This window comes from Oncorhynchus mykiss, chromosome 15 (assembly GCF_057628025.1).
Source record: "Oncorhynchus mykiss isolate SJ-2025 chromosome 15, ASM5762802v1, whole genome shotgun sequence".
Lineage (NCBI taxonomy): Eukaryota > Metazoa > Chordata > Actinopteri > Salmoniformes > Salmonidae > Oncorhynchus > Oncorhynchus mykiss.
In genome coordinates, this window is record NC_143036.1 from 78554867 (window position 1) to 78582366 (window position 27500).

Sequence of the window (27500 nt, forward strand, 5' to 3'; positions counted from 1 at the left end):
TTATTTATTAACCAAGTAGTCCTGTTGAGGTCAGAGACCTCTTTATTTAACCAAGTAGTCCTGTTGAGACCAAAATACCTCTTTATTTATTAACCAAGTAGTCCTGTTGAGGTCAGAGACCTCTTTATTTATTAACCAAGTAGTCCTGTTGAGGTCAGAGACCTCTTTATTTATTAACCAAGTAGTCCTGTTAAGGTCAGAGACCTCTTTATTTAACCAAGTAATCCTGTTGAGGTCAGAGACCTCTTTATTTATTAACCAAGTAGTCCTGTTGAGGCCAGAGACCTCTTTATTTATTAACCAAGTAGTCCTGTTGAGGTCAGAGACCTCTTTATTTATTAACCAAGTACTCCTGTTGAGGTCAGAGTCCTCTTTATTTAACCAAGTAGTCCTGTTGAGACCAGCAGACCTCTTTATTTATTAACCAAGTAGTCCTATTGAGACCAGAAGACCTCTTTATTTATTAACCAAGTAGTCCTGTTGAGACTAGAAGACCTCTTTATTTATTAACCAAGTAGTCCTGTTGAGACCAGCAGACCTCTTTATTTATTAACCAAGTAGTCCTATTGAGACCAGAAGACCTCTTTATTTATTAACCAAGTAGTCCTGTTGAGACTAGAAGACCTCTTTATTTATTAACCAAGTAGTCCTGTTGAGACTAGAAGACCTCTTTATTTATTAACCAAGTAGTCCTGTTGAGACCAGAAAACCTCTTTATTTAACCAAGTAGTCCTGTTGAGGCCAGAGACCTCTTTATTTATTAACCAAGTAGTCCTGTTGAGGTCAGAGACCTCTTTATTTATTAACCAAGTACTCCTGTTGAGGTCAGAGTCCTCTTTATTTAACCAAGTAGTCCTGTTGAGACCAGCAGACCTCTTTATTTATTAACCAAGTAGTCCTATTGAGACCAGAAGACCTCTTTATTTATTAACCAAGTAGTCCTGTTGAGACCAGAAGACCTCTTTATTTAAACAAGTATTCCTGTAGAGACCAGAAGACCTCTTTATTTATTAACCAAGTAGTCCTGTTGAGACTAGAAGACCTCTTTATTTATTAACCAAGTAGTCCTGTTGAGACCAGAAAACCTCTTTATTTAACCAAGTAGTCCTGTTGAGACCAGAAGACCTCTTTATTTAAACAAGTAGTCCTGTTGAGACCAGAAGACCTCTTTATTTATTAACCAAGTAGTCCTGTTGAGGTCAGAGACCTCTTTATTTATTAACCAAGTAGTCCTGTTGAGGTCAAAATACCTCTTTATTTATTAACCAAGTAGTCTTGTTGAGCCCAGAGACCTCTTTATTTATTTACCAAGTAGTCCTGTTGAGGTCAGAGACCTCTTTATTTATTAACCAAGTAGTCCTGTTGAGGTCAAAAGACCTCTTTATTTATTAACCAAGTAGTCCTGTTGAGGTCAGAGACCTCTTTATTTATTAACCAAGTAGAGTCCTGTTGAGGTCAGAGACCTCTTTATTTATTATCCAAGTAGTCCTGTTGAGGTCAGAGACCTCTTTATTTAACCAAGTAGTCCTGTTGAGACCAAAATACCTCTTTATTTATTAACCAAGTAGTCCTGTTGAGGTCAGAGACCTCTTTAATTATTAACCAAGTAGTCCTGTTGAGGTCAGAGACCTCTTTATTTATTAACCAAGTAGTCCTGTTAAGGTCAGAGACCTCTTTATTTAACCAAGTAGTCCTGTTGAGGTCAGAGACCTCTTTATTTATTAACCAAGTAGTCCTGTTGAGGCCAGAGACCTCTTTATTTATTAACCAAGTAGTCCTGTTGAGGTCAGAGACCTCTTTATTTATTAACCAAGTAGTCCTGTTGAGGTCAGAGACCTCTTTATTTATTAACCAAGTAGTCCCGTTGAGGCCAGAAGACCTCTTTATTCAACCAAGTAGTCCTGTTGAGGTCAGAGACCTCTTTATTTATTAACCAAGTAGTCCTGTTGAGGTCAGAGACCTCTTTATTTATTAACCAAGTAGTCCTGTTGAGGTCAGAGACCTCTTTATTTATTAACCAAGTAGTCCTGTTGAGGTCAGAAGACCTCTTTATTTAACCAAGTAGTCCTGTTGAGGCCAGAGACCTCTTTATTTATTAACCAAGTAGTCCTGTTGAGGTCAGAGACCTCTTTATTTATTAACCAAGTAGTCCTGTTGAGGTCAGAGACCTCTTTATTTATTAACCAAGTAGTCCTGTTGAGGTCAGAAGACCTCTTTATTTATTAACCAAGTAGTCCCGTTGAGGTCAGAGACCTCTTTATTTAACCAAGTAGTCCTGTTGAGGCCAGAAGACCTCTTTATTTAACCAAGTAGTCCTGTTGAGGCCAGAAGACCTCTTTATTTAACCAAGTAGTCCTGTTGAGGTCAGAAGACCTCTTTATTTAACCAAGTAGTCCTGTTGAGACCAGAAGACCTCTTTATTTATTAACCAAGTAGTCCTGTTGAGGCCAGAAGACCTCTTTATTTAACCAAGTAGTCCTGTTGAGGCCAGAATACCTCTTTATTTATTAACCAAGTAGTCCTGTTGAGGTCAGAGACCTCTTTATTTATTAACCAAGTAGTCCTGTTGAGGTCAGAGACCTCTTTATTTATTAACCAAGTAGTCCTGTTGAGGCCAGAAGACCTCTTTATTTATTAACCAAGTAGTCCTGTTGAGGCCAGAAGACCTCTTTATTTATTAACCAAGTAGTCCCGTTGAGGTCAGAAGACCTCTTTATTTAACCAAGTAGTCCTGTTGAGGCCAGAGACCTCTTTATTTAACCAAGTAGTCCTGTTGAGGTCAGAGACCTCTTTATTTATTAACCAAGTAGTCCCGTTGAGGCCAGAAGACCTCTTTATTTAACCAAGTAGTCCTGTTGAGGTCAGAGACCTCTTTATTTTTTAACCAAGTAGTCCTGTTGAGGTCAGAGACCTCTTTATTTAACCAAGTATTCCTGTTGAGGTCAGAGACCTCTTTATTTATTTAACCAAGTAGTCCTGTTGAGGCCAGAAGACCTCTTTATTTAACCAAGTAGTCCTGTTGAGACCAGAGTAGTGACCGACACCTATCTCGTGTGTGTCATCGACCTGTCTGACCTCTCTGACCTTTGACCTCTGACCCTCAGGAGAAGCAGCGTTTCCTGACTGATGTTCTCCATGAGGTGATGCTGCTGGACGGTCTGGCCAGCTCCCATCCAATCTCTCAGGAGGTGTACGACGCCACGGACATAGACAGAGTGTTCGACTGGATCGCATACAAGAAGGTAAGCTATTGGTATGGCATGCACACAGGCACACCGCTACGTATAAACCCTCAGCCATGCACACATATACACGTACACACATATACACACATACACACATACACACGTACACATACACACATATACACACATACACACATATACACACATACACACGTACACACATCTCACACATATACACACATACACAGATACACACATACACACATACACATACACACACATACACACATACACACGTACACATATACACACATACACACGTACACACATACACACATACACACATATACACACATACACACATACACACACATACACACATACACACGTACACATATACACACATACACACATACACACATACACACACATACACACGTAAAAACTACAGTAACACCCCATGTGTATTGTGATATTCCAAAATAACACCTCAACCTCAGCTGTATTGTGATATTCCACAGTAACACCTCAGCTGTATTATAATATTCCACAGTAACACCTCACCTGTATTATGATATTCCACAGTAACACCTCACCTGTATTATGATATTCCACAGTAACACGTCTACCTCACCTGTATTGTGATATTCCACAGTAACACCTCACCTGTATTATAATATTCCACAGTAACACCTCACCTGTATTATAATATTCCACAGTAACACCTCACCTGTATTATGATATTCCACAGTAACACCTCTACCTCACCTGTATTGTGATATTCCACAGTAACACCTCTACCTCACCTGTATTATAATATTCCACAGTAACACCTCTACCTCACCTGTATTGTGATATTCCACAGTAACACCTCACCTGTATTATAATATTCCACAGTAACACCTCACCTGTATTGTGATATTCCACAGTAACACCTCACCTGTATTGTGATATTCCACAGTAACACCTCACCTGTATTATGATATTCCACAGTAACACCTCTACCTCACCTGTATTGTGATATTCCACAGTAACACCTCACCTGTATTATAATATTCCACAGTAACACCTCACCTGTATTATGATATTCCACAGTAACACCTCACCTGTATTATGATATTCCACAGTAACACCTCTACCTCACCTGTATTGTGATATTCCACAGTAACACATCACCTGTATTATAATATTCCACAGTAACACCTCTACCTGTATTATAATATTCCACAGTAACACCTCACCTGTATTGTGATATTCCACAGTAACACCTCACCTGTATTGTGATATTCCACAGTAACACCTCACCTGTATTATGATATTCCACAGTAACACCTCACCTGTATTATGATATTCCACAGTAACACCTCTACCTCACCTGTATTATGATATTCCACAGTAACACCTCACCTGTATTATGATATTCCACAGTAACACCTCACCTGTATTGTGATATTCCACAGTAACACCTCACCTGTATTATGATATTCCACAGTAACACCTCTACCTCACCTGTATTATGATATTCCACAGTAACACCTCTACCTCACCTGTATTGTGATATTCCACAGTAACACCTCACCTGTGTTGTGATATTCCACAGTAACACCTCACCTGTATTATGATATTCCAAAGTAATACCTCACCTGTATTGTGATATTCCACAGTAACACCTCACCTGTATTATTATATTCCACAGTAACACCTCTACCTCACCTGTATTATAATATTCCACAGTAACACCTCACCTGTATTGTGATATTCCACAGTAACACCTCAATCTCTCCTGTATTATAATATTCCACAGTAACACCTCACCTGTATTATTATATTCCACAGTAACACCTCTACCTCACCTGTATTATAATATTCCACAGTAACACCTCACCTGTATTGTGATATTCCACAGTAACACCTCAATCTCACCTGTATTATAATATTCCACAGTAACATCTCACATGTATTATTATATTCCACAGTAACACCTCACCTGTATTATAATATTCCACAGTAACACCTCAAACACACCTGTATTATAATATTCCACAGTAACACCTCAACCACACCTTTATTACATACTAAACTATGACTATCTAACAGCGTTTAGATTGACTGAATGTGCTGGGTGCTTGATGTGAACAGTTTGGGTTTAATAAAAAATCAAATAAACTTTGCATATAAATGAGAGAGGGACTTTTCCTTCAAAATGAGAACGAGGTGCAGGGAGGAGAGGAAGAGAGTTGTAGGGGGGAGGGAGAGAGAGATGGGGGGAGAGAGAGAGATGGGGGGAGAGAGAGAGAGAGAGAGATGGGGGAGGGAGAGAGAGAGAGAGAGAGAGATGGGGGGAGAGAGAGAGAGAGAGATGGGGGGAGAGAGAGAGAGAGAGAGAGATGGGGAGGGAGAGAGAGAGAAAGAAAGAAAGAAAGAAAGAAAGAAAGAAAGAAAGAAAGAAAGAAAGAAAGAAAGAAAGAAAGAAAGAGAGGAGTGTGGTAGAGGGAGAGAGAGGGAGAGAGAACAAAAGAGAGAGAGAGAGAGAGAGAGAGAGAGAGAGATGGAGAGCTGGCCCCTGGGGTATGATAGCACAATAAACAGCTCATCTAGGGAGCAGGCTAAATCTCAGTAATCACATCTCTCTCCAGATAAATGGTTTTTATATAGCCCTGTGAAAGAAACAATGTTCATGACTGCATACCAAGCAACAGACAACAAGTGTACAGACGGAGAATATGATGTCTCTGTCCTATGAAACAGTGTTCATCACCGCAGACCAATCAAATCGGATTATATTGGTTGCGCGCATCACATTTAGCAGATGTTATCACAGGAGCAGTGTAATGCTTATGTCCCCGTGTTTATGTTCCTACCTAACGATACAAAACAATACACACAAATGCCCCAAAATAAAAAGAGATTCAGAAATATAGAAATATCAGAACAAGTAATGTCATTATACAGGATGGTGTGTATAGACAGTATGGACAGTAGTTATATAGGATGGTGTGTATAGACAGTAGTTATAAGGATGGTGTGTATAGACAGTAGTTATATAGGATGGTGTGTATAGACAGTAGTTATATAGGATGGTGTGTATAGACAGTAGTTATATAGGATGGTGTGTATAGACAGTATGGACAGTAGTTATATAGGATGGTGTGTATAGACAGTAGTTATATAGGATGGTGTGTATAGACAGTAGTTATATAGGATGGTGTGTATAGACAGTAGTTATATAGGATGGTGTGTATAGACAGTAGTTATATAGGATGGTGTGTATAGACAGTAGTTATATAGGATGGTGTGTATAGACAGTAGTTATATAGGATGGTGTGTATAGACAGTAGTTATAAGGATGGTGTGTATAGACAGTAGTTATATAGGATGGTGTGTATAGACAGTATGGACAGTAGTTATATAGGATGGTGTGTGTAGACAGTAGTTATATAGGATGGTGTGTATAGACAGTAGTTATATAGGATGGTGTGTATAGACAGTAGTTATATAGGATGGTGTGTATAGACAGTAGTTATATAGGATGGTGTGTATAGACAGTAGTTATATAGGATGGTGTGTATAGACAGTAGTTATATAGGATGGTGTGTATAGACAGTAGTTATATAGGATGGTGTGTATAGACAGTAGTTATATAGGATGGTGTGTATAGACAGTAGTTATAATAGGATGGTGTGTATAGACAGTAGTTATATAGGATGGTGTGTATAGACAGTAGTTATATAGGATGGTGTGTATAGACAGTAGTTATATAGGATGGTGTGTATAGACAATATAGACAGTAGTTATATAGGATGGTGTGTGTAGACAATAGTTATATAGGATGGTGTGTATAGACAGTAGTTATATAGGATGGTGTGTATAGACAGTAGTTATATAGGATGGTGTGTATAGACAGTAGTTATATAGGATGGTGTGTATAGACAGTAGTTATATAGGATGGTGTGTGTAGACAGTAGTTATATAGGATGGTGTGTATAGACAGTAGTTATATAGGATGGTGTGTATAGACAATATAGACAGTAGTTATATAGGATGGTGTGTGTAGACAATAGTTATATAGGATGGTGTGTATAGACAGTAGTTATATAGGATGGTGTGTATAGACAGTAGTTATATAGGATGGTGTGTATAGACAGTAGTTATATAGGATGGTGTGTGTAGACAGTAGTTATATAGGATGGTGTTTATAGACAGTAGTTATATAGGATGGTGTGTATAGACAGTAGTTATATAGGATGGTGTGTATAGACAGTAGTTATATAGGATGGTGTTTATAGACAGTAGTTATAAAGGATGGTGTGTATAGACAGTATAGACAGTAGTTATGTAGGATGGTGTGTATAGACAGTATAGACAGTAGTTATGTAGGATGGTGTGTATGGACAGTAGTTATATAGGATGGTGTGTATAGACAGTAGTTATATAGGATGGTGTGTATAGACAGTAGTTATATAGGATGGTGTGGATAGACAGTAGTTATATAGGATGGTGTAGATAGACAGTATGGACAGTAGTTATATAGGATGGTGTGTATAGACAGTAGTTATATAGGATGGTGTGTATAGACAGTAGTTATATAGGATGGTGTGGATAGACAGTAGTTATATAGGATGGTGTGGATAGACAGTATGGACAGTAGTTATATAGGATGGTGTGTATAGACAGTAGTTATATAGGATGGTGTGTATAGACAGTAGTTATATAGGATGGTGTGTATAGACAGTAGTTATAGGATGGTGTGTATAGACAGTAGTTATATAGGATAATGTGTATAGACAGTAGTTATATAGGATGGTGTGTATAGACAGTAGTTATATAGGATGGTGTGTATAGACAGTAGTTATATAGGATGGTGTGTATAGACAGTATAGACAGTAGTTATATAGGATGGTGTGTATAGACAGTATAGACAGTAGTTATATAGGATGGTGTGTATAGACAGTATAGACAGTAGTTATATAGGATGGTGTGTATAGACAGTAGTTATATAGGATAATGTGTATAGACAGTAGTTATATAGGATGGTGTGTATAGACAGTAGTTATATAGGATGGTGTGTATAGACAGTAGTTATACAGGATGGTGTGTATAGACAGTAGTTATATAGGATGTTGTGTGTATAGACAGTAGTTATATAGGATGGTGTGTATAGACAGTAGTTATATAGGATGGTGTGTATAGACAGTAGTTATATAGGATGGTGTGTATAGACAGTATAGACAGTAGTTATATAGGATGGTGTGTATAGACAGTATAGACAGTAGTTATATAGGATGGTGTGTATAGACAGTATAGACAGTAGTTATATAGGATGGTGTGTATAGACAGTAGTTATATAGGATAATGTGTATAGACAGTAGTTATATAGGATGGTGTGTATAGACAGTAGTTATATAGGATGGTGTGTATACACAGTAGTTATATAGGATGGTGTGTATAGACAGTAGTTATATAGGATGGTGTGTATAGACAGTAGTTATATAGGATGGTGTGTATAGACAGTAGTTATATAGGATAGTGTGTATAGACAGTAGTTATATAGGATAGGTTGTATAGACAGTAGTTATACAGGATGGTGTATATAGACAGTAGTTATATAGGATGGTGTGTATAGACAGTAGTTATATAGGATGGTGTGTATAGACAGTAGTTATACAGGATGGTGTGTATAGACAGTAGTTATATAGGATGTTGTGTGTATAGACAGTAGTTATATAGGATGGTGTGTATAGACAGTAGTTATATAGGATGGTGTGTATAGACAGTAGTTATATAGGATGGTGTGTATAGACAGTAGTTATAGAGGATGGTGTGTGTATAGACAGTAGTTATATAGGATGATGTGTATAGACAGTAGTTATATAGGATGGTGTGTATAGACAGTAGTTATATAGGATGGTGTGTATAGACAGTAGTTATATAGGATGGTGTGTATAGACAGTAGTTATATAGGATGGTGTGCATAGACAGTAGTTATATAGGATGGTGTGTATAGACAGCATGGACAGTAGTTATATAGAATGGTGTGTATAGACAGTAGTTATATAGGATGGTGTGTATAGACAGTAGTTATATAGAATGGTGTGTATAGACAGTAGTTATATAGGATGGTGTGTATAGACAGTATAGACAGTAGTTATATAGGATGGTGTGTATAGACAGTAGTTATATAGGATGGTGTGTATAGACAGTAGTTATATAGGATGGTGTGGATAGACAGTAGTTATATAGGATGGTGTGGATAGACAGTATGGACAGTAGTTATATAGGATGGTGTGTATAGACAGTAGTTATATAGGATGGTGTGTATAGACAGTAGTTATATAGGATGGTGTGTATAGACAGTAGTTATAGGATGGTGTGTATAGACAGTAGTTATATAGGATAATGTGTATAGACAGTAGTTATATAGGATGGTGTGTATAGACAGTAGTTATATAGGATGGTGTGTATAGACAGTAGTTATATAGGATGGTGTGTATAGACAGTATAGACAGTAGTTATATAGGATGGTGTGTATAGACAGTATAGACAGTAGTTATATAGGATGGTGTGTATAGACAGTATAGACAGTAGTTATATAGGATGGTGTGTATAGACAGTAGTTATATAGGATAATGTGTATAGACAGTAGTTATATAGGATGGTGTGTATAGACAGTAGTTATATAGGATGGTGTGTATAGACAGTAGTTATACAGGATGGTGTGTATAGACAGTAGTTATATAGGATGTTGTGTGTATAGACAGTAGTTATATAGGATGGTGTGTATAGACAGTAGTTATATAGGATGGTGTGTATAGACAGTAGTTATATAGGATGGTGTGTATAGACAGTATAGACAGTAGTTATATAGGATGGTGTGTATAGACAGTATAGACAGTAGTTATATAGGATGGTGTGTATAGACAGTATAGACAGTAGTTATATAGGATGGTGTGTATAGACAGTAGTTATATAGGATAATGTGTATAGACAGTAGTTATATAGGATGGTGTGTATAGACAGTAGTTATATAGGATGGTGTGTATAGACAGTAGTTATATAGGATGGTGTGTATAGACAGTAGTTATATAGGATGGTGTGTATAGACAGTAGTTATATAGGATGGTGTGTATAGACAGTAGTTATATAGGATAGGTTGTATAGACAGTAGTTATACAGGATGGTGTATATAGACAGTAGTTATATAGGATGGTGTGTATAGACAGTAGTTATATAGGATGGTGTGTATAGACAGTAGTTATACAGGATGGTGTGTATAGACAGTAGTTATATAGGATGTTGTGTGTATAGACAGTAGTTATATAGGATGGTGTGTATAGACAGTAGTTATATAGGATGGTGTGTATAGACAGTAGTTATATAGGATGGTGTGTATAGACAGTAGTTATAGAGGATGGTGTGTGTATAGACAGTAGTTATATAGGATGATGTGTATAGACAGTAGTTATATAGGATGGTGTGTATAGACAGTAGTTATATAGGATGGTGTGTATAGACAGCAGTTATATAGGATGGTGTGTATAGACAGTAGTTATATAGGATGGTGTGCATAGACAGTAGTTATATAGGATGGTGTGTATAGACAGCATGGACAGTAGTTATATAGAATGGTGTGTATAGACAGTAGTTATATAGGATGGTGTGTATAGACAGTAGTTATATAGAATTGTGTGTATAGACAGTAGTTATATAGGATGGTGTGTATAGACAGTATAGACAGTAGTTATATAGGATGGTGTGTATAGACAGTAGTTATATAGAATGGTGTGTATAGACAGTAGTTATATAGGATGGTGTGTATAGACAGTATAGACAGTAGTTATATAGGATGGTGTGTATAGACAGTATAGACAGTAGTTATATAGGATGGTGTGTATAGACAGTATAGACAGTAGTTATATAGGATGGTGTGTATAGACAGTAGTTATATAGGATGGTGTGTGTAGACAGTAGTTATAATAGGATGGTGTGTATAGACAGTAGTTATATAGGATGGTGTGTATAGACAGTAGTTATAATAGGATGGTGTGTATAGACAGTAGTTATAGAGGATGGTGTGTATAGACAGTAGTTATATAGGATCGTGTGTATAGACAGTAGTTATAGAGGATGGTGTGTATAGACAGTAGTTATATAGGATGGTGTGTATAGACAGTAGTTATATAGGATGGTGTGTATAGACAGTAGTTATATAGGATGGTGTGTATAGACAGTAGTTATACAGGATGGTGTGTATAGACAGTAGTTATATAGGATGGTGTGTATAGACAGTAGTTATACAGGATGGTGTGTATAGACAGTAGTTATATAGGATGGTGTGTATAGACAGTAGTTATATAGGATGGTGTGTATAGACAGTAGTTATATAGGATGGTGTGTATAGACAGTATAGACAGTAGTTATACAGGATGGTGTGTATAGACAGTAGTTATATAGGATGGTGTGTATAGACAGTAGTTATATAGGATGGTGTGTATAGACAGTAGTTATATAGGATGGTGTGTATAGACAGTATAGAGAGTAGTTATATAGGATGGTGTGTATAGACAGTAGTTATATAGGATGGTGTGTATAGACATTATAGACAGTAGTTATATTGGATGATGTGTATAGACAGTATAGACAGTAGTTATATAGGATGGTGTGTATAGACAGTAGTTATATAGGATGGTGTGTATAGACAGTATAGACAGTAGTTATATAGGATGGTGTGTATAGACAGTAGTTATATAGGATGGTGTGTATAGACATTATAGACAGTAGTTATATTGGATGATGTGTATAGACAGTATAGACAGTAGTTATATAGGATGGTGTGTATAGACAGTAGTTATAGAGGATGGTGTGTATAGACAGTATAGACAGTAGTTATAAAGGATGGTGTGTATAGACAGTATAGACAGTAGTTATATAGGATGGTGTGTATAGACAGTAGTTATAAAGGATGGTGTGTATAGACAGTAGTTATATAGGATGGTGTGTATAGACAGTAGTTATACAGGATGGTGTGTATAGACAGTAGTTATATAGGATGGTGTGTATAGACAGTAGTTATATAGGATGGTGTGTATAGACAGTATAGACAGTAGTTATACAGGATGGTGTGTATAGACAGTAGTTATATAGGATGGTGTGTATAGACAGTATAGACAATAGTTATATAGGATGGTGTGTATAGGCAGTATAGACAGTAGTTATACAGGATGGTGTGTATAGACAGTAGTTATATAGGATGGTGTGTATAGACAGTAGTTATACAGGATGGTGTGTATAGACAGTATAGACAGTAGTTATACAGGATGTTGTGTATAGACAGTAGTTATATAGGATGGTGTGTATAGACAGTAGTTATAAAGGATGGTGTGTATAGACAGTAGTTATATAGGATGGTGTATATAGACAGTAGTTATATAGGATGGTGTGTATAGACAGTAGTTATATAGGATGGTGTGTATAGACAGTAGTTATATAGGATGGTGTGTATAGACAGTATAGACAATAGTTATATAGGATGGTGTGTATAGACAGTAGTTATATAGGATGGTGTGTATGGACAGTAGTTATTATAGGATGATGTGTATAGACAGTATAGACAGTAGTTATAAAGGATGGTGTGTATAGACAGTAGTTATATAGGATGGTGTGTATAGACAGTAGTTATTATAGGATGGTGTGTATAGACAGTATAGACAGTAGTTGTATAGGATGGTGTGTATAGACAGTATAGACAGTAGTTATATAGGATGGTGTGTATGGACAGTATAGACAGTAGTTATATAGGATGGTGTGTATAGACAGTATAGACAGTAGTTATATAGGATGGTGTGTATAGACAGTAGTTATATAGGATGGTGTGTGTAGACAGTAGTTATAATAGGATGGTGTGTATAGACAGTAGTTATATAGGATGGTGTGTATAGACAGTAGTTATAATAGGATGGTGTGTATAGACAGTAGTTATAGAGGATGGTGTGTATAGACAGTAGTTATATAGGATCGTGTGTATAGACAGTAGTTATAGAGGATGGTGTGTATAGACAGTAGTTATATAGGATGGTGTGTATAGACAGTAGTTATATAGGATGGTGTGTATAGACAGTAGTTATATAGGATGGTGTGTATAGACAGTAGTTATACAGGATGGTGTGTATAGACAGTAGTTATATAGGATGGTGTGTATAGACAGTAGTTATACAGGATGGTGTGTATAGACAGTAGTTATATAGGATGGTGTGTATAGACAGTAGTTATATAGGATGGTGTGTATAGACAGTAGTTATATAGGATGGTGTGTATAGACAGTATAGACAGTAGTTATACAGGATGGTGTGTATAGACAGTAGTTATATAGGATGGTGTGTATAGACAGTAGTTATATAGGATGGTGTGTATAGACAGTAGTTATATAGGATGGTGTGTATAGACAGTATAGAGAGTAGTTATATAGGATGGTGTGTATAGACAGTAGTTATATAGGATGGTGTGTATAGACATTATAGACAGTAGTTATATTGGATGATGTGTATAGACAGTATAGACAGTAGTTATATAGGATGGTGTGTATAGACAGTAGTTATATAGGATGGTGTGTATAGACAGTATAGACAGTAGTTATATAGGATGGTGTGTATAGACAGTAGTTATATAGGATGGTGTGTATAGACATTATAGACAGTAGTTATATTGGATGATGTGTATAGACAGTATAGACAGTAGTTATATAGGATGGTGTGTATAGACAGTAGTTATAGAGGATGGTGTGTATAGACAGTATAGACAGTAGTTATAAAGGATGGTGTGTATAGACAGTATAGACAGTAGTTATATAGGATGGTGTGTATAGACAGTAGTTATAAAGGATGGTGTGTATAGACAGTAGTTATATAGGATGGTGTGTATAGACAGTAGTTATACAGGATGGTGTGTATAGACAGTAGTTATATAGGATGGTGTGTATAGACAGTAGTTATATAGGATGGTGTGTATAGACAGTATAGACAGTAGTTATACAGGATGGTGTGTATAGACAGTAGTTATATAGGATGGTGTGTATAGACAGTATAGACAATAGTTATATAGGATGGTGTGTATAGGCAGTATAGACAGTAGTTATACAGGATGGTGTGTATAGACAGTAGTTATATAGGATGGTGTGTATAGACAGTAGTTATACAGGATGGTGTGTATAGACAGTATAGACAGTAGTTATACAGGATGTTGTGTATAGACAGTAGTTATATAGGATGGTGTGTATAGACAGTAGTTATAAAGGATGGTGTGTATAGACAGTAGTTATATAGGATGGTGTATATAGACAGTAGTTATATAGGATGGTGTGTATAGACAGTAGTTATATAGGATGGTGTGTATAGACAGTAGTTATATAGGATGGTGTGTATAGACAGTATAGACAATAGTTATATAGGATGGTGTGTATAGACAGTAGTTATATAGGATGGTGTGTATGGACAGTAGTTATTATAGGATGATGTGTATAGACAGTATAGACAGTAGTTATAAAGGATGGTGTGTATAGACAGTAGTTATATAGGATGGTGTGTATAGACAGTAGTTATTATAGGATGGTGTGTATAGACAGTATAGACAGTAGTTGTATAGGATGGTGTGTATAGACAGTATAGACAGTAGTTATATAGGATGGTGTGTATGGACAGTAGTTATTATAGGATGGTGTGTATAGACAGTATAGACAGTAGTTGTATAGGATGGTGTGTATAGACAGTATAGACAGTAGTTGTATAGGATGGTGTGTATAGACAGTAGTTATATAGGATGGTGTGTATAGACAGTAGTTATATAGGATGGTGTGTATAGACAGTATATTAATAGGATATATTACTACTGTGTATATCAGTAGTTATATGGGATGAGCCTCGACTAGAATACAGGGTAGAGTACCGGGTGGTACCCGGCTAGTAACAGTGACTAAGGTTCAGGGTAGAGTACCGGGTGGTAGCCGGCTAGTAACAGTGACTAAGGTTCAGGGTAGAGTACCGGGTGGTACCCGGCTAGTAACAGTGACTAAGGTTCAGGGTAGAGTATCGGATGGTAGCCGGCTAGTAACAGTGACTATAGTTCAGGGTAGAGTACCGGGTGGTACCCGGCTAGTAACAGTGACTAAGGTTCAGGGTAGAGTACCGGGTAGTAGCCGGCTAGTAACAGTGAGTCATTTTCAGGACAGGGTACCGTGTGGTAGCCGGCTAGTAACAGTGACTAAGGTTCAGGGTAGAGTACCGGGTGGTAGCTGGCTAGTAACAGTGACTAAGGTTCAGGGTAGAGTACCGGGTGGTAGCCGGCTAGTAACAGTGACTAAGGTTCAGGGCAGGGTACCGGGTGGTAGCCGGGCTAGTAACAGTGACTAAGGTTCAGGTTAGAGTACCGGGTGGTAGCCGGCTAGTAACAGTGACTAAGGTTCAGGGTAGATTAACGGGTGGTAGCCGGTTAGTAACCGTTACTAAGGTTCAGGGAAGGGTACCGGGTGGTAGCCGGTTAGTAACAGTGACTAAGGTTCAGGGCAGGGTACCGGGTGGTAGCCGGCTAGTAGCCGGCTAGTAACAGTGACTAAGGTTCAGGGTAGAGTACCGGGTGGTAGCCGGCTTGTAACAGTGACTAAGGTTCGGGGAAGGGTACCGGGTGGTAGACGGCTAGTAAAAGTGACTAAGGTTCAGGACAGGGTACCGGGTGGTAGCCGGGCTAGTAACAGTGACTGAGGTTCAAGGTAGAGTACCAGGTGGTAGCCGGCTAGTAACAGTGACTAAGGTTCAGGGTAGATTACCGGGTGGTAGCCGGCTAGTAACAGTGACTAAGGTTCAGGGCAGGGTACCGGGTGGTAGCCGGGCTAGTAACAGTGACTGAGGTTCAGGGTAGAGTACCGGGTGGTAGCCGGCTAGTAACAGTGACTAAGGTTCAGGGTAGATTACCGGGTGGTAGCCGGCTAGTAACAGTGACTAAGGTTCAGGGCAGGGTACCGGGTGGTAGCCGGCTAGTAACAGTGACTAATGTTCAGTGCAGGGTACCGGGTGGTAGCCGGCTAGTAACAGTGACTAAGGTTCAGGGTAGAGTACCAGGTGGTAGCTGGCTAGTAACAGTGACTAAGGTTCAGGGAAGGGTACCGGGTGGTAGCCGGCTAGTAACAGTGACTAAGGTTCAGGGCAGGGTACCGGGTGGTAGCCGGCTAGTAGCCGGCTAGTAACAGTGACTAAGGTTCAGGGTAGAGTACCGGGTGGTAGCCGGCTTGTAACAGTGACTAAGGTTCGGGGAAGGGTACCGGGTGGTAGACGGCTAGTAAAAGTGACTAAGGTTCAGGACAGGGTACCGGGTGGTAGCCGGGCTAGTAACAGTGACTGAGGTTCAAGGTAGAGTACCAGGTGGTAGCCGGCTAGTAACAGTGACTAAGGTTCAGGGTAGATTACCGGGTGGTAGCCGGCTAGTAACAGTGACTAAGGTTCAGGGCAGGGCACCGGGTGGTAGCCGGGCTAGTAACAGTGACTGAGGTTCAGGGTAGAGTACCGGGTGGTAGCCGGCTAGTAACAGTGACTAAGGTTCAGGGTAGATTACCGGGTGGTAGCCGGCTAGTAACAGTGACTAAGGTTCAGGGCAGGGTACCGGGTGGTAGCCGGCTAGTAACAGTGACTAATGTTCAGTGCAGGGTACCGGGTGGTAGCCGGCTAGTAACAGTGACTAAGGTTCAGGGTAGAGTACCAGGTGGTAGCTGGCTAGTAACAGTGACTAAGGTTCAGGGAAGGGTACCGGGTGGTAGCCGGCTAGTAACAGTGACTAAGATTCAGGGTAGAGTACCAGGTGGTAGCCGGCTAGTAACAGTGACTAAGATTCAGGGTAGAGTACCAGGTGGTAGTCGGCTAGTTACAGTGACTAAGGTTCAGGGCAGGGTACCAGGTGGTAGCCGGCTAGTAACAGTGACTAAGGTTCAGGGCAGGGTACTGGGCGGAGGCTAGTAACAGTGACTAAGGTTCAGGGCAGGGTACTGGGCGGAGGCTAGTAACAGTGACAAAGGTTCAGGGCAGGGTACTGGGCGGAGGCTGGCTAGTAACAGTGACTAAGGTTCAGGGCAGGGTACTGGGCGGAGGCTAGTAACAGTGACTAAGGTTCAGGGCAGGGTACTGGGCGGAGGCTAGTAACAGTGACTAAGGTTCAGGGCAGGGTACTGGGGGAGGCTAGTAACAGTGACTAAGGTTCAGGGCAGGGTACTGGGCGGAGGCTAGTAACAGTGACTAAGGTTCAGGGCAGGGTACTGGGCGGAGGCTAGTAACAGTGACTAAGGTTCAGGGCAGGGTACTGGGGGAGGCTAGTAACAGTGACTAAGGTTCAGGGCAGGGTACTAGGCGGAGGCTAGTAACAGTGACTAAGGTTCAGGGCAGGGTACTAGGCGGAGGCTAGTAACAGTGACTAAGGTTCAGGGCAGGGTACTAGGCGGAGGCTAGTAACAGTGACTAAGGTTCAGGGCAGGGTACTGGGGGAGGCTAGTAACAGTGACTAAGGTTCAGGGCAGGGTACTGGGCGGAGGCTAGTAACAGTGACTAAGGTTCAGGGCAGGGTACTGGGCGGAGGCTGGCTAGTAACAGTGACTAAGGTTCAGGGCAGGGTACTGGAGGGAGGCTAGTAACAGTGACTAAGGTTCAGGGCAGGGTACTGGGCGGAGGCTAGTAACAGTGACTAAGGTTCAGGGCAGGGTACTGGGCGGAGGCTAGTAACAGTGACTAAGGTTCAGGGCAGGGTACTGGGCGGAGGCTAGTAACAGTGACTAAGGTTCAGGGCAGGGTACTGGGCGGAGGCTAGTAACAGTGACTAAGGTTCAGGGCAGGGTACTGGGCGGAGGCTGGCTAGTGGTGACTGTTTAACAGTCTGATGGAAGCTCTTCGTCAGTCTCTCGTTCCCAGCTTCGCTGCACCTGTAGTGTCTCCTCTGCCTTCTAGATGGTAGCAGGTGAACAGGCCAAGCATTGGACAACAAAGTGTACATACAGAGAAAAGATACAAGGTAGAGTTTTCCCAGCAGCAGCGTTGTCTTCCTGTTTGGGTGATTTGCGAGTATCAGTCATTGAATAGCATTAGACATGTACGGAGAGAAAACAAATGAGGAAATAGTAGAAGAATGACGCTTGAGTTTTCACAGCAGGACCGCCTCAATCCTGTTTGGGTGATTTGTGAGTGTCAGTCGGCATGTCTTCGTGTCTGAGCCGGATCCGAGTGGCATCTCTCTCTCCCCTCTAAATCTCTGAATCATCTGGTTATCAGACAGCCAGGAGCAGAGAGACGATAGAGATGAGATGAGACAAGAGGAGAGCCTGGCTCTGTTTTAGCAGAGACTTGGCCTGTAGATGTTCCCGCGGAGTAAGAATCGTCTCAGAGATGCTTCCTGTCACCACGGTCAGTCCGTCAGCTCCCTCACGTACAAGGGCTATCAGTTTGAGCTGAGCACCGCCTTTCACCCCTGGCAGTGCTTGAGCCCTGAATCTCCTCTCCTCACCCTTCCTCACCTCTCATCACCCCTCCTCACCTCTCCTCACCCCTCCTCACCTCTCATCACCCCTCCTCACCTCTCATCACCCCCCCCTCTCTCTCCATGCCCTTCTGTGTTACCCACCTTGTCAGTCACACAACATACACAAGACAGTTTTATCTCAGACTCGTATCTCTTTTACACTCTCTCTCTCCCTCTCTCTCCCTCTCTCCTTCTCTCTCTCTCTGTCTCTCTCCCTCTCTCTCCCTCTCTCTCCCTCTCTCCTTCTCTCTCTCTCTGTCTCTCTCCCTCTCTCTCCCTCTCTCCTTCTCTCTCTCTGTCTCTCTCCCTCACTCTCCCTCTCTCTCTCTCCCTCTCTCTCTCTCTCTCTGTCTCTCTCTCTCTCTCTCTCTCTCTCTTTCTCTCTGTCTCTCTCTCTCTCTCTCTCTCTCTCTCTCTCCCTCTCTCCTTCTCTCTCTCTCTGTCTCTCTCCCTCACTCTCCCTCTCTCTGTCTCTCTCTCTCTCTCTCTCTCTCTGTCTCTCTCTCTCTCTCTCTCTCTCTCTCTCTCTCGCTGTCTCTCTCTCTCTCTCTCTCTCTGTCTCTCTCTCTCTCTCTCTCCCCCCTCTCTCTCTCTCCCTCTCTCTGTCTATCACTCTCTCTCTCTCCCTCTGTCTCTCTCTCTCTCCCCCTCTGTCTCTCTCTCTTTCTCTCTGTCTCTCTCTCTCTCTCTCTCGCTGTCTCTCTCTCTCTCTCTCTCTCTCTCTCTCTGTCTCTCTCTCTCTCTCTCTCCCCCCTCTCTCTCTCTCCCTCTCTCTGTCCATCACTCTCTCTCTCTCCCTCTGTCTCTCTCTCTCTCCCCCTCTGTCTCTCTCTCTTTCTCTCTGTCTCTCTCACACACTTGAATGAACAACATGATAGATATTAGCACTGGTTTAATAAAGGGGACAGACTCATCCTCATGTATCTTAGGATGGGCTAAAGAGCCCATTCAGTGGGATCTGGTTTATATTAGAGTTTAGGACATCTAAAGAGCCCTTTCAGTGATCTGGTTTATATCTGATCACATCTACAGTTTAGGACAGTAAATAGCCCTTTCAGTGGGATCTGGTTTATATCTGATCACATCTACAGTTTAGGACAGTAAATAGCCCTTTCAGTGGGATCTGGTTTATATCTGATCACATCTACAGTTTAGGACAGCTGAACAGCTACATCCGTCCTTGTTTTCTTGATTCTCTTCCTGTTCTGTATACCATGGTAGCACTGCAGTAAGCCTTTGGAACACTACTGGGCAGCAGGTAGCCTAGTGGTTGTGAGGGGTGAGCCGGTAACCGAAAGGTTGCTGGTTTAAATCCCGAGCTGGCTACATAACTAGTGTGCTGTTGAGCATGTCCCTTAACCCTAATGTCACATGGAAGATGTTCTGGATAAGAGCATCAACTCAAATGTAATGTACAGCTCTCTCTCCTCTCTCTCTCTCTCTCTGTCTCTCTCTCTCTCTGTCTCTCTCTCACTCTCTCTCTGTGTCTCTCTGTGTCTCTCTCCTCTCTCTCTCTCTCTCTCTCTCTCTCCAGGGTGCTGCTCTGATCAGGATGCTGGCTAACGTCATGGGGCAGCAGGTGTTCCAGAGAGGACTCAATGTAAGTCACCTTTCAGTCTCTTTCTTTCTCTCTCTATCTCTCGTTGTACTGCTATGTCACTTATATGTGCGGTGCTTTACCAACAAATGGAAGACTGATGTCACCTGCACCGTATGTCCAAGAGTCTGCTCTGTAATCATATACAGTCTAATATAGGTGGGATACTGTACATCCAATAGCACCAGTACAGCATGATATGGTATGGTATGGTATGGTGTGGCATGGTATGGTATGGTGTGGTGTGGTATGGTATGGTATGGTATGGTGTGGCATGGTATGGTATGGTATGGTATGGTGTGGTATGGTATGGTATGGTGTGGTATGGTATGGTATGGTGTGGTATGGTATGGTATGGTATGGTATGGTGTGGTATGGTATGGTATGGTATGGCATGGTATGGTGTGGCATGTTATGGTATGGTATGGTGTGGTATGGTACGGCATGGTATGGTATGGTATGGTTTGGTATGGTATGGCATGGCATGGTATGGTATGGTATGGCATGTTATGGTATGGTATGGTATGGTATGGCATGGTATGGTATGGTATGGCATGTTATGGTATGGTATGGTATGGTATGGCATGGTATGGTATGGTATGGCATGTTATGGTATGGTATGGTATGGTATGGCATGGTATGGTGTGGTATGGTATGGTATGGTGTGGCATGGTATGGTATGGTATGGTATGGTGTGGCATGTTATGGTATGGTGTGGCATGTTATGGTATGGTATGGCATGGTATGGTATGGTGTGGCATGGTATGGTATGGTATGGTATGGCATGGTATGGTATGGTATGGTGTGGCATGGTGTGGTATGGTATGGTGTGGCATGGTATGGTATGGTATGGTGTGGCATGGTGTGGTATGGTATGGTGTGGCATGGTATGGTTTGGTATGGTATGGCGTGGCATGGTGTGGTATGGTATGGTGTGGCATGGTATGGTTTGGTATGGTATGGTGTGGCATGGTGTGGTATGGTATGGTGTGGCATGGTATGGTTTGGTATGGTTTGGTATGGTATGGTGTGGCATGGTATGGTTTGTTATGGTATGGTGTGGCATGGTATGGTATGGTATGGTATGGTATTGCATGGTATGGTATGGTATGGTGTGGCATGGTATGGTTTGGTATGGTATGGTGTGGCATGGTATGGTATGGTATGGTGTAACATGGTATGATATGGTATGGTGTAACATGGTATGTATGATATGGTATTTAATCAAGATGACTGCAAATACCAATACGCAGGAAGTCCCAGGAGTGTCTGTGTCTGTCCAGAATATGTAATTTGTTTACAGTTGTTGGATTAAATTAAATTCATATCCTAAATCAGTAAACAAAACAGCTGTTAGTATCAAGAACAAAACATTTAAATACGGAATGAGAGTGAGAGAGTTCCATTGAAGTTTCTCCATTGACTATCACAATGGAATATCCTAAATTCCCTGTTAATGACCCAAATAATAGTGTGTATTTATATGAGTGACAAGAGTTCCTTTGAAGTTTCTCTATTGTATTTCATACAGTCCTGCTGTTCAGGTTCTATCTGTTGAGAAGGTACCTGGTCTATTTCCTGTTCTTCCTATGACCCTCCTCTCTGTATTTCATACAGTCCTGCTGTTCAGGTTCTATCTGTTGAGAAGGTACCTGGTCTATTTCCTGTTCTTCCTATGACCCTCCTCTCTGTATTTCATACAGTCCTGCTGTTCAGGTTCTATCTGTTGAGAAGGTACCTGGCCTATTTCCTGTTCTTCCTATGACCCTCCTCTCTGTATTTCATACTGTCCTGCTGTTCAGGTTCTATCTGTTGAGAAGGTACCTGGTCTATTTCCTGTTCTTCCTATGACCCTCCTCTCTGTATTTCATACAGTCCTGCTGTTCAGGTTCTATCTGTTGAGAAGGTACCTGGTCTATTTATTGTTCTTCCTATGACCCTCCTCTCTGTATTTCATACTGTCCTGCTGTTCAGGTTCTATCTGTTGAGAAGGTACCTGGTCTATTTCCTGTTCTTCCTATGACCCTCCTCTCTGAATCATTGAAAGATCTCTCAGAACATCACACAACCAACCAGCTGTTATCAGACCTCAGTATTTATGCTAGCGTTGCCAAACTATGTCCCACATTATTTATTTTTTTATATTCTACTACAAAGAGCTCCTCGGTGTAAATGTTTGATTAGAGAGGTGAAGAGGTATCTCGGTGGAGTTGTACGATGTAATTGCACCCTACAGCGATGGGGAGGGCGTCGGTGATATCTGTTTCAACGTTTAATTCTTTACATTTGGTTAAATCTACAGTCTGAGTATTGTGTGATGTCTCCCTTACGGTGGAGGGAACACACACTATCCTTCCATGGTGTAGCAGCATCTTCTTAGAGGCTTGATGTTGTGACCTGATACTCACCGATACCATGGCAGCTTGTAATCTCGTCCACCAGCCAGCCGCCTCTTATTAATTCAGCCTGGGGACGAGGTTACATCAGTTGAGAGTCAGTAGTATTTAGTTAGGCTCCTAATAGTCTAACTTCAGGTCTTTGCAGTTTTAATGTGTTAATATACACAGGGCATTCAGAAAGTATTCAGACCCCTTGACCTTTTACCACATTTTGTTACGTTATTCTAAAACGGATAAAAAAAATAAAAAAAAGTCATCCTCATCAATCGATACACACTATAATGACATCACAATACCCTATAATGACATCACAATACCCTATAATGACATCACAATACCCCATAATGACATCACAATACCCTATAATGACATCACAATACCCTATAATGACATCACAATACCCTATAATGACATCACAATACCCTATAATGACATCACAATACCCTATAATGACATCACAATACCCTATAATGACATCACAATACCCCATAATGACAGAGAAAACAGGTTTTTAGACATTTTTGTATAAATGTATAAAAACATTTTTTTTAAAAACACAAATTCTTTATTTGCATAAATATTCAGGCCCTTTGCTATGAGATCCAACATGGAGATGTTGAAGTTGATGCATCAAAACACATGATGATGTTTAAGGACATTGCTCATTTATACAGCTCAGACTAACAAACTAGTCTCCCACTACATTTAACCATCTAACCCCTTCTGGCATGTACACAACCAGATATCAGACCTGAGATTAGTATTGGACAGTGTGTTCAACATCCCATAATACTGTTGCTACGATCAGGCTCCTTCAGACCTGAGAATAGTATTGGACAGTGTGTTCAACATCCCATAATACTGTTGCTACAGTACGATCAGGCTCCTTCAGACCTGAGATTAGTATTGGACAGTGTGTTCAACATCCCATAATACTGTTGCTATGATCAGGCTCCTTCAGACCTGAGATTAGTATTGGACAGTGTGTTCAACATCCCATAATACTGTTGCTACGATCAGGCTCATTCAGACCTGAGATTAGTATTGGACAGTGTTTTCAACATCCCATAATACTGTTGCTACGATCAGGCTCCTTCAGACCTGAGATTAGTATTGGACAGTGTGTTCCAACATCCCATAATACTGTTGCTACGATCGGGCTCCTTCAGACCTGAGAATAGTATTGGACAGTGTGTTCAACATCCCATAATACTGTTGCTACAGTACGATCAGGTTCCTTCACACCTGAGATTAGTATTGGACAGTGTGTTCCAACATCCCATAATACTGTTGCTATGATCAGGCTCCTTCAGACCTGAGATTAGTATTGGACAGTGTGTTCAACATCCCATAATACTGTTGCTATGATCAGGCTCATTCAGACCTGAGATTAGTATTGGACAGTGTGTTCAACATCCCATAATACTGTTGCTACGATCAGGCTCCTTCAGACCTGAGATTAGTATTGGACAGTGTGTTCAACATCCCATAATACTGTTGCTACGATCAGGCTCCTTCAGACCTGAGAATAGAATTGGACAGTGTGTTTAACATCCCATAATACTGTTGCTACGATCAGGCTCCTTCAGACCTGAGATTAGTATCGGACAGTGTGTTCAACATCCCATAATACTGTTGCTACTGTACGATCAGGTTCCTTCAGACCTGAGAATAGTATTGGACAGTGTGTTCAACATCCCATAATGCTGTTGCTACAATCAGGCTCCTTTAGTTCAGCCGTATTATGTTTGCTTAGCAACAGCAGCCCAACCATCTGGTACTGCGCCTCACTGTGAGGATGGAAATTCTGCTCTCTGCTCATTTTAACAGTACATACATGTATGTTATCTCTCTCTCAGTCTCAGTCTCTGTCTCTCTCTTTGTCTCTCTCTCTCTCTCTCTGTCTCTCTCTCTCTCTCTCTCTCTCTGTGTCTCTCTCTCTCTCTGTCTCTCTCTCTGTCTCTCTCTTTGTCTCTCTCTCTCTCTCTCTGTCTCTCTCTCTCTCTCTGTGTCTCTCTCTGTCTCTCTCTCTCTCTCTGTGTCTCTCTCTGTGTCTCTCTCTCTCTGTCTCTCTCTCTCTCTCTCTCTCTCTCTCTGTCTCTCTCTCTCTCTCTCTCTGTCTCTCTCTTTGTCTCTCTCTCTCTCTGTCTCTCTCTCTCTCTGTGTCTCTCTCTGTCTCTCTCTCTCTCTCTGTGTCTCTCTCTGTGTCTCTCTCTCTCTCTGTCCCTCTCTCTCTCTCTCTCTCTCTCCCTCTCTGTCTGTCTGTCTGTCTGTCTGTCTGTCTGTCTGTCTGTCTGTCTGTCTGTCTGTCTGTCTGTCTGTCTGTCTGTCTGTCTGTCTGTCTGTCTGTCTGTCTCTGTCTCTGTCTCTGTCTCTGTTGGTTTCGGTTTCAATTCAAGGGCTTTATTGGCATGGTAAACGTGTTTACGTTGCCAAAGCAAGTGAGATTTGTTTTGTTTTCAAATTCTTTGTTTCTTTGTGGATCTGTGTTATCTGATGGGCAATATGTCTCTCTAATATGGTCATACATTGGACAGGAGGTTAGGAAGTGCAGCTCAGTTTCCACCTTATTTTGTGGGCAGTGTGCACATAGCCTGTATTCTCTTGAGAGGCTGGTCTGCCTACGGCGGCCTTTCTCAATAGCAAGGCTATGCTCACTGAGCCTGCCCTCTCTCTCTCTCCTCCCACACACAGTAACATAGTGAGCTCATTGAGGCTGAGAGCCCTCCTTACACCTGGTGAACATCTTAAATAAATCCCACGGCACCACCTGCTCAATGGGAGGGGAGGGACACGAGGAGCAGGAACATGCTGTCAAGCTAACAAGAGAAGGCATGTTATATCAATCAGAACAGAAGCCATGTTATATTAGACCAATCAGAACAGAAGCCATGTTATATTAGACCAATCAGAACAGAAGCCATGTTAGACCAATCAGAACAGAAGCCATGTTAGATCAATCAGAACAGAAGCCATGTTAGATTAATCAGAACAGAAGCCATGTTATATCAATCAGAACAGAAGCCATGTTAGACCAATCAGAACAGAAGCCATGTTAGACCAATCAGAACAGAAGCCATGTTAGATCAATCAGAACAGAAGCCATGTTAGATCAATCAGAACAGAAGCCATGTTAGATCAATCAGAACAGAAGCCATGTTAGATTAATCAGAACAGAAGCCATGTTAGACCAATCAGAACAGAAGCCATGTTATATCAATCAGAACAGAAGCCATGTTAGACCAATCAGAACAGAAGCCATGTTAGACCAATCAGAACAGAAGCCATGTTAGATCAATCAGAACAGAAGCCATGTTATATTAGATTAATCAGAACAGAAGCCATGTTAGATCAATCAGAACAGAAGCCATGTTAGATTAATCAGAACAGAAGCCATGTTAGATCAATCAGAACAGAAGCCATGTTAGATCAATCAGAACAGAAGCCATGTTAGATCAATCAGAACAGAAGCCATGTTAGACCAATCAGAACAGAAGCCATGTTAGATCATTCAGAACAGAAGCCATGTTAGACCAATCAGAACAGAAGCCATGTTAGATCAATCAGAACAGAAGCCATGTTATATTAGATTAATCAGAACAGAAGCCATGTTAGATCAATCAGAACAGAAGCCATGTTAGATCAATCAGAACAGAAGCCATGTTAGATCAATCAGAACAGAAGCCATGTTAGATCAATCAGAACAGAAGCCATGTTAGATCAATCAGAACAGAAGCGATGTTAGAGCAATCAGAACAGAAGCCATGTTAGATCAATCAGAACAGAAGCCATGTTAGACCAATCAGAACAGAAGCCATGTTAGATCAATCAGAACAGAAACCATGTTATATTAGATTAATCAGAACAGAAGCCATGTTAGACCAATCAGCACAGAAGCCATGTTAGACCAATCAGAACAGAAGCCATGTTATACCAATCAGAACAGAAGCCATGTTAGATCAATCAGAACAGAAGCCATGTTAGACCAATCAGAACAGAAGCCATGTTAGATCAATCAGAACAGAAGCCATGTTATATTAGATCAATCAGAACAGAAGCCATGTTAGATCAATCAGAACAGAAGCCATGTTAGACCAATCAGAACAGAAGCCATGTTATATCAATCAGAACAGAAGCCATGTTAGACCAATCAGAACAGAAGCCATGTTAGATCAATCAGAACAGAAGCCATGTTAGACCAATCAGAACAGAAGCCATGTTAGATCAATCAGAACAGAAGCCATGTTAGACCAATCAGAACAGAAGCCATGTTAGATCAATCAGAACAGAAGCCATGTTAGATCAATCAGAACAGAAGCCATGTTAGATCAATCAGAACAGAAGCCATGTTATATTAGACCAATCAGAACAGAAGCCATGTTATATCAATCAGAACAGAAGCCATGTTATATTAGATTAATCAGAACAGAAGCCATGTTAGATCAATCAGAACAGAAGCCATGTTAGACCAATCAGAACAGAAGCCATGTTAGATCAATCAGAACAGAAGCCATGTTAGATCAATCAGAACAGAAGCCATGTTAGACCAATCAGAACAGAAGCCATGTTAGACCAATCAGAACAGAAGCCATGTTAGATCAATCAGAACAGAAGCCATGTTATATCAATCAGAACAGAAGCCATGTTAGACCAATCAGAACAGAAGCCATGTTAGATCAATCAGAACAGAAGCCATGTTAGATCAATCAGAACAGAAGCCATGTTAGACCAATCAGAACAGAAGCCATGTTAGATCAATCAGAACAGAAGCCATGTTATATT

General features: G+C 40.9%; 1 protein-coding gene across 2 annotated transcripts in view; it reads left to right on the plus strand.

The window, feature by feature from the left end:
* The window catches only part of LOC110512778 (thyrotropin-releasing hormone-degrading ectoenzyme), a 391934-nt gene that overhangs the window by 239962 nt on the left and 124472 nt on the right, over positions 1 to 27500 (plus strand). For both annotated transcript variants that reach the window (XR_016486919.1, XM_090201291.1), the window contains exons 6-7: positions 3105 to 3242; positions 20257 to 20322. Coding sequence is in view for 1 of the 2 variants with exons in the window: in XM_090201291.1 (XP_090057417.1) it covers positions 3105 to 3242; positions 20257 to 20322 (204 nt within the window). In the remaining variant the exon portion in view is untranslated. The remainder of the gene's footprint in view (positions 1 to 3104; positions 3243 to 20256; positions 20323 to 27500) is intronic.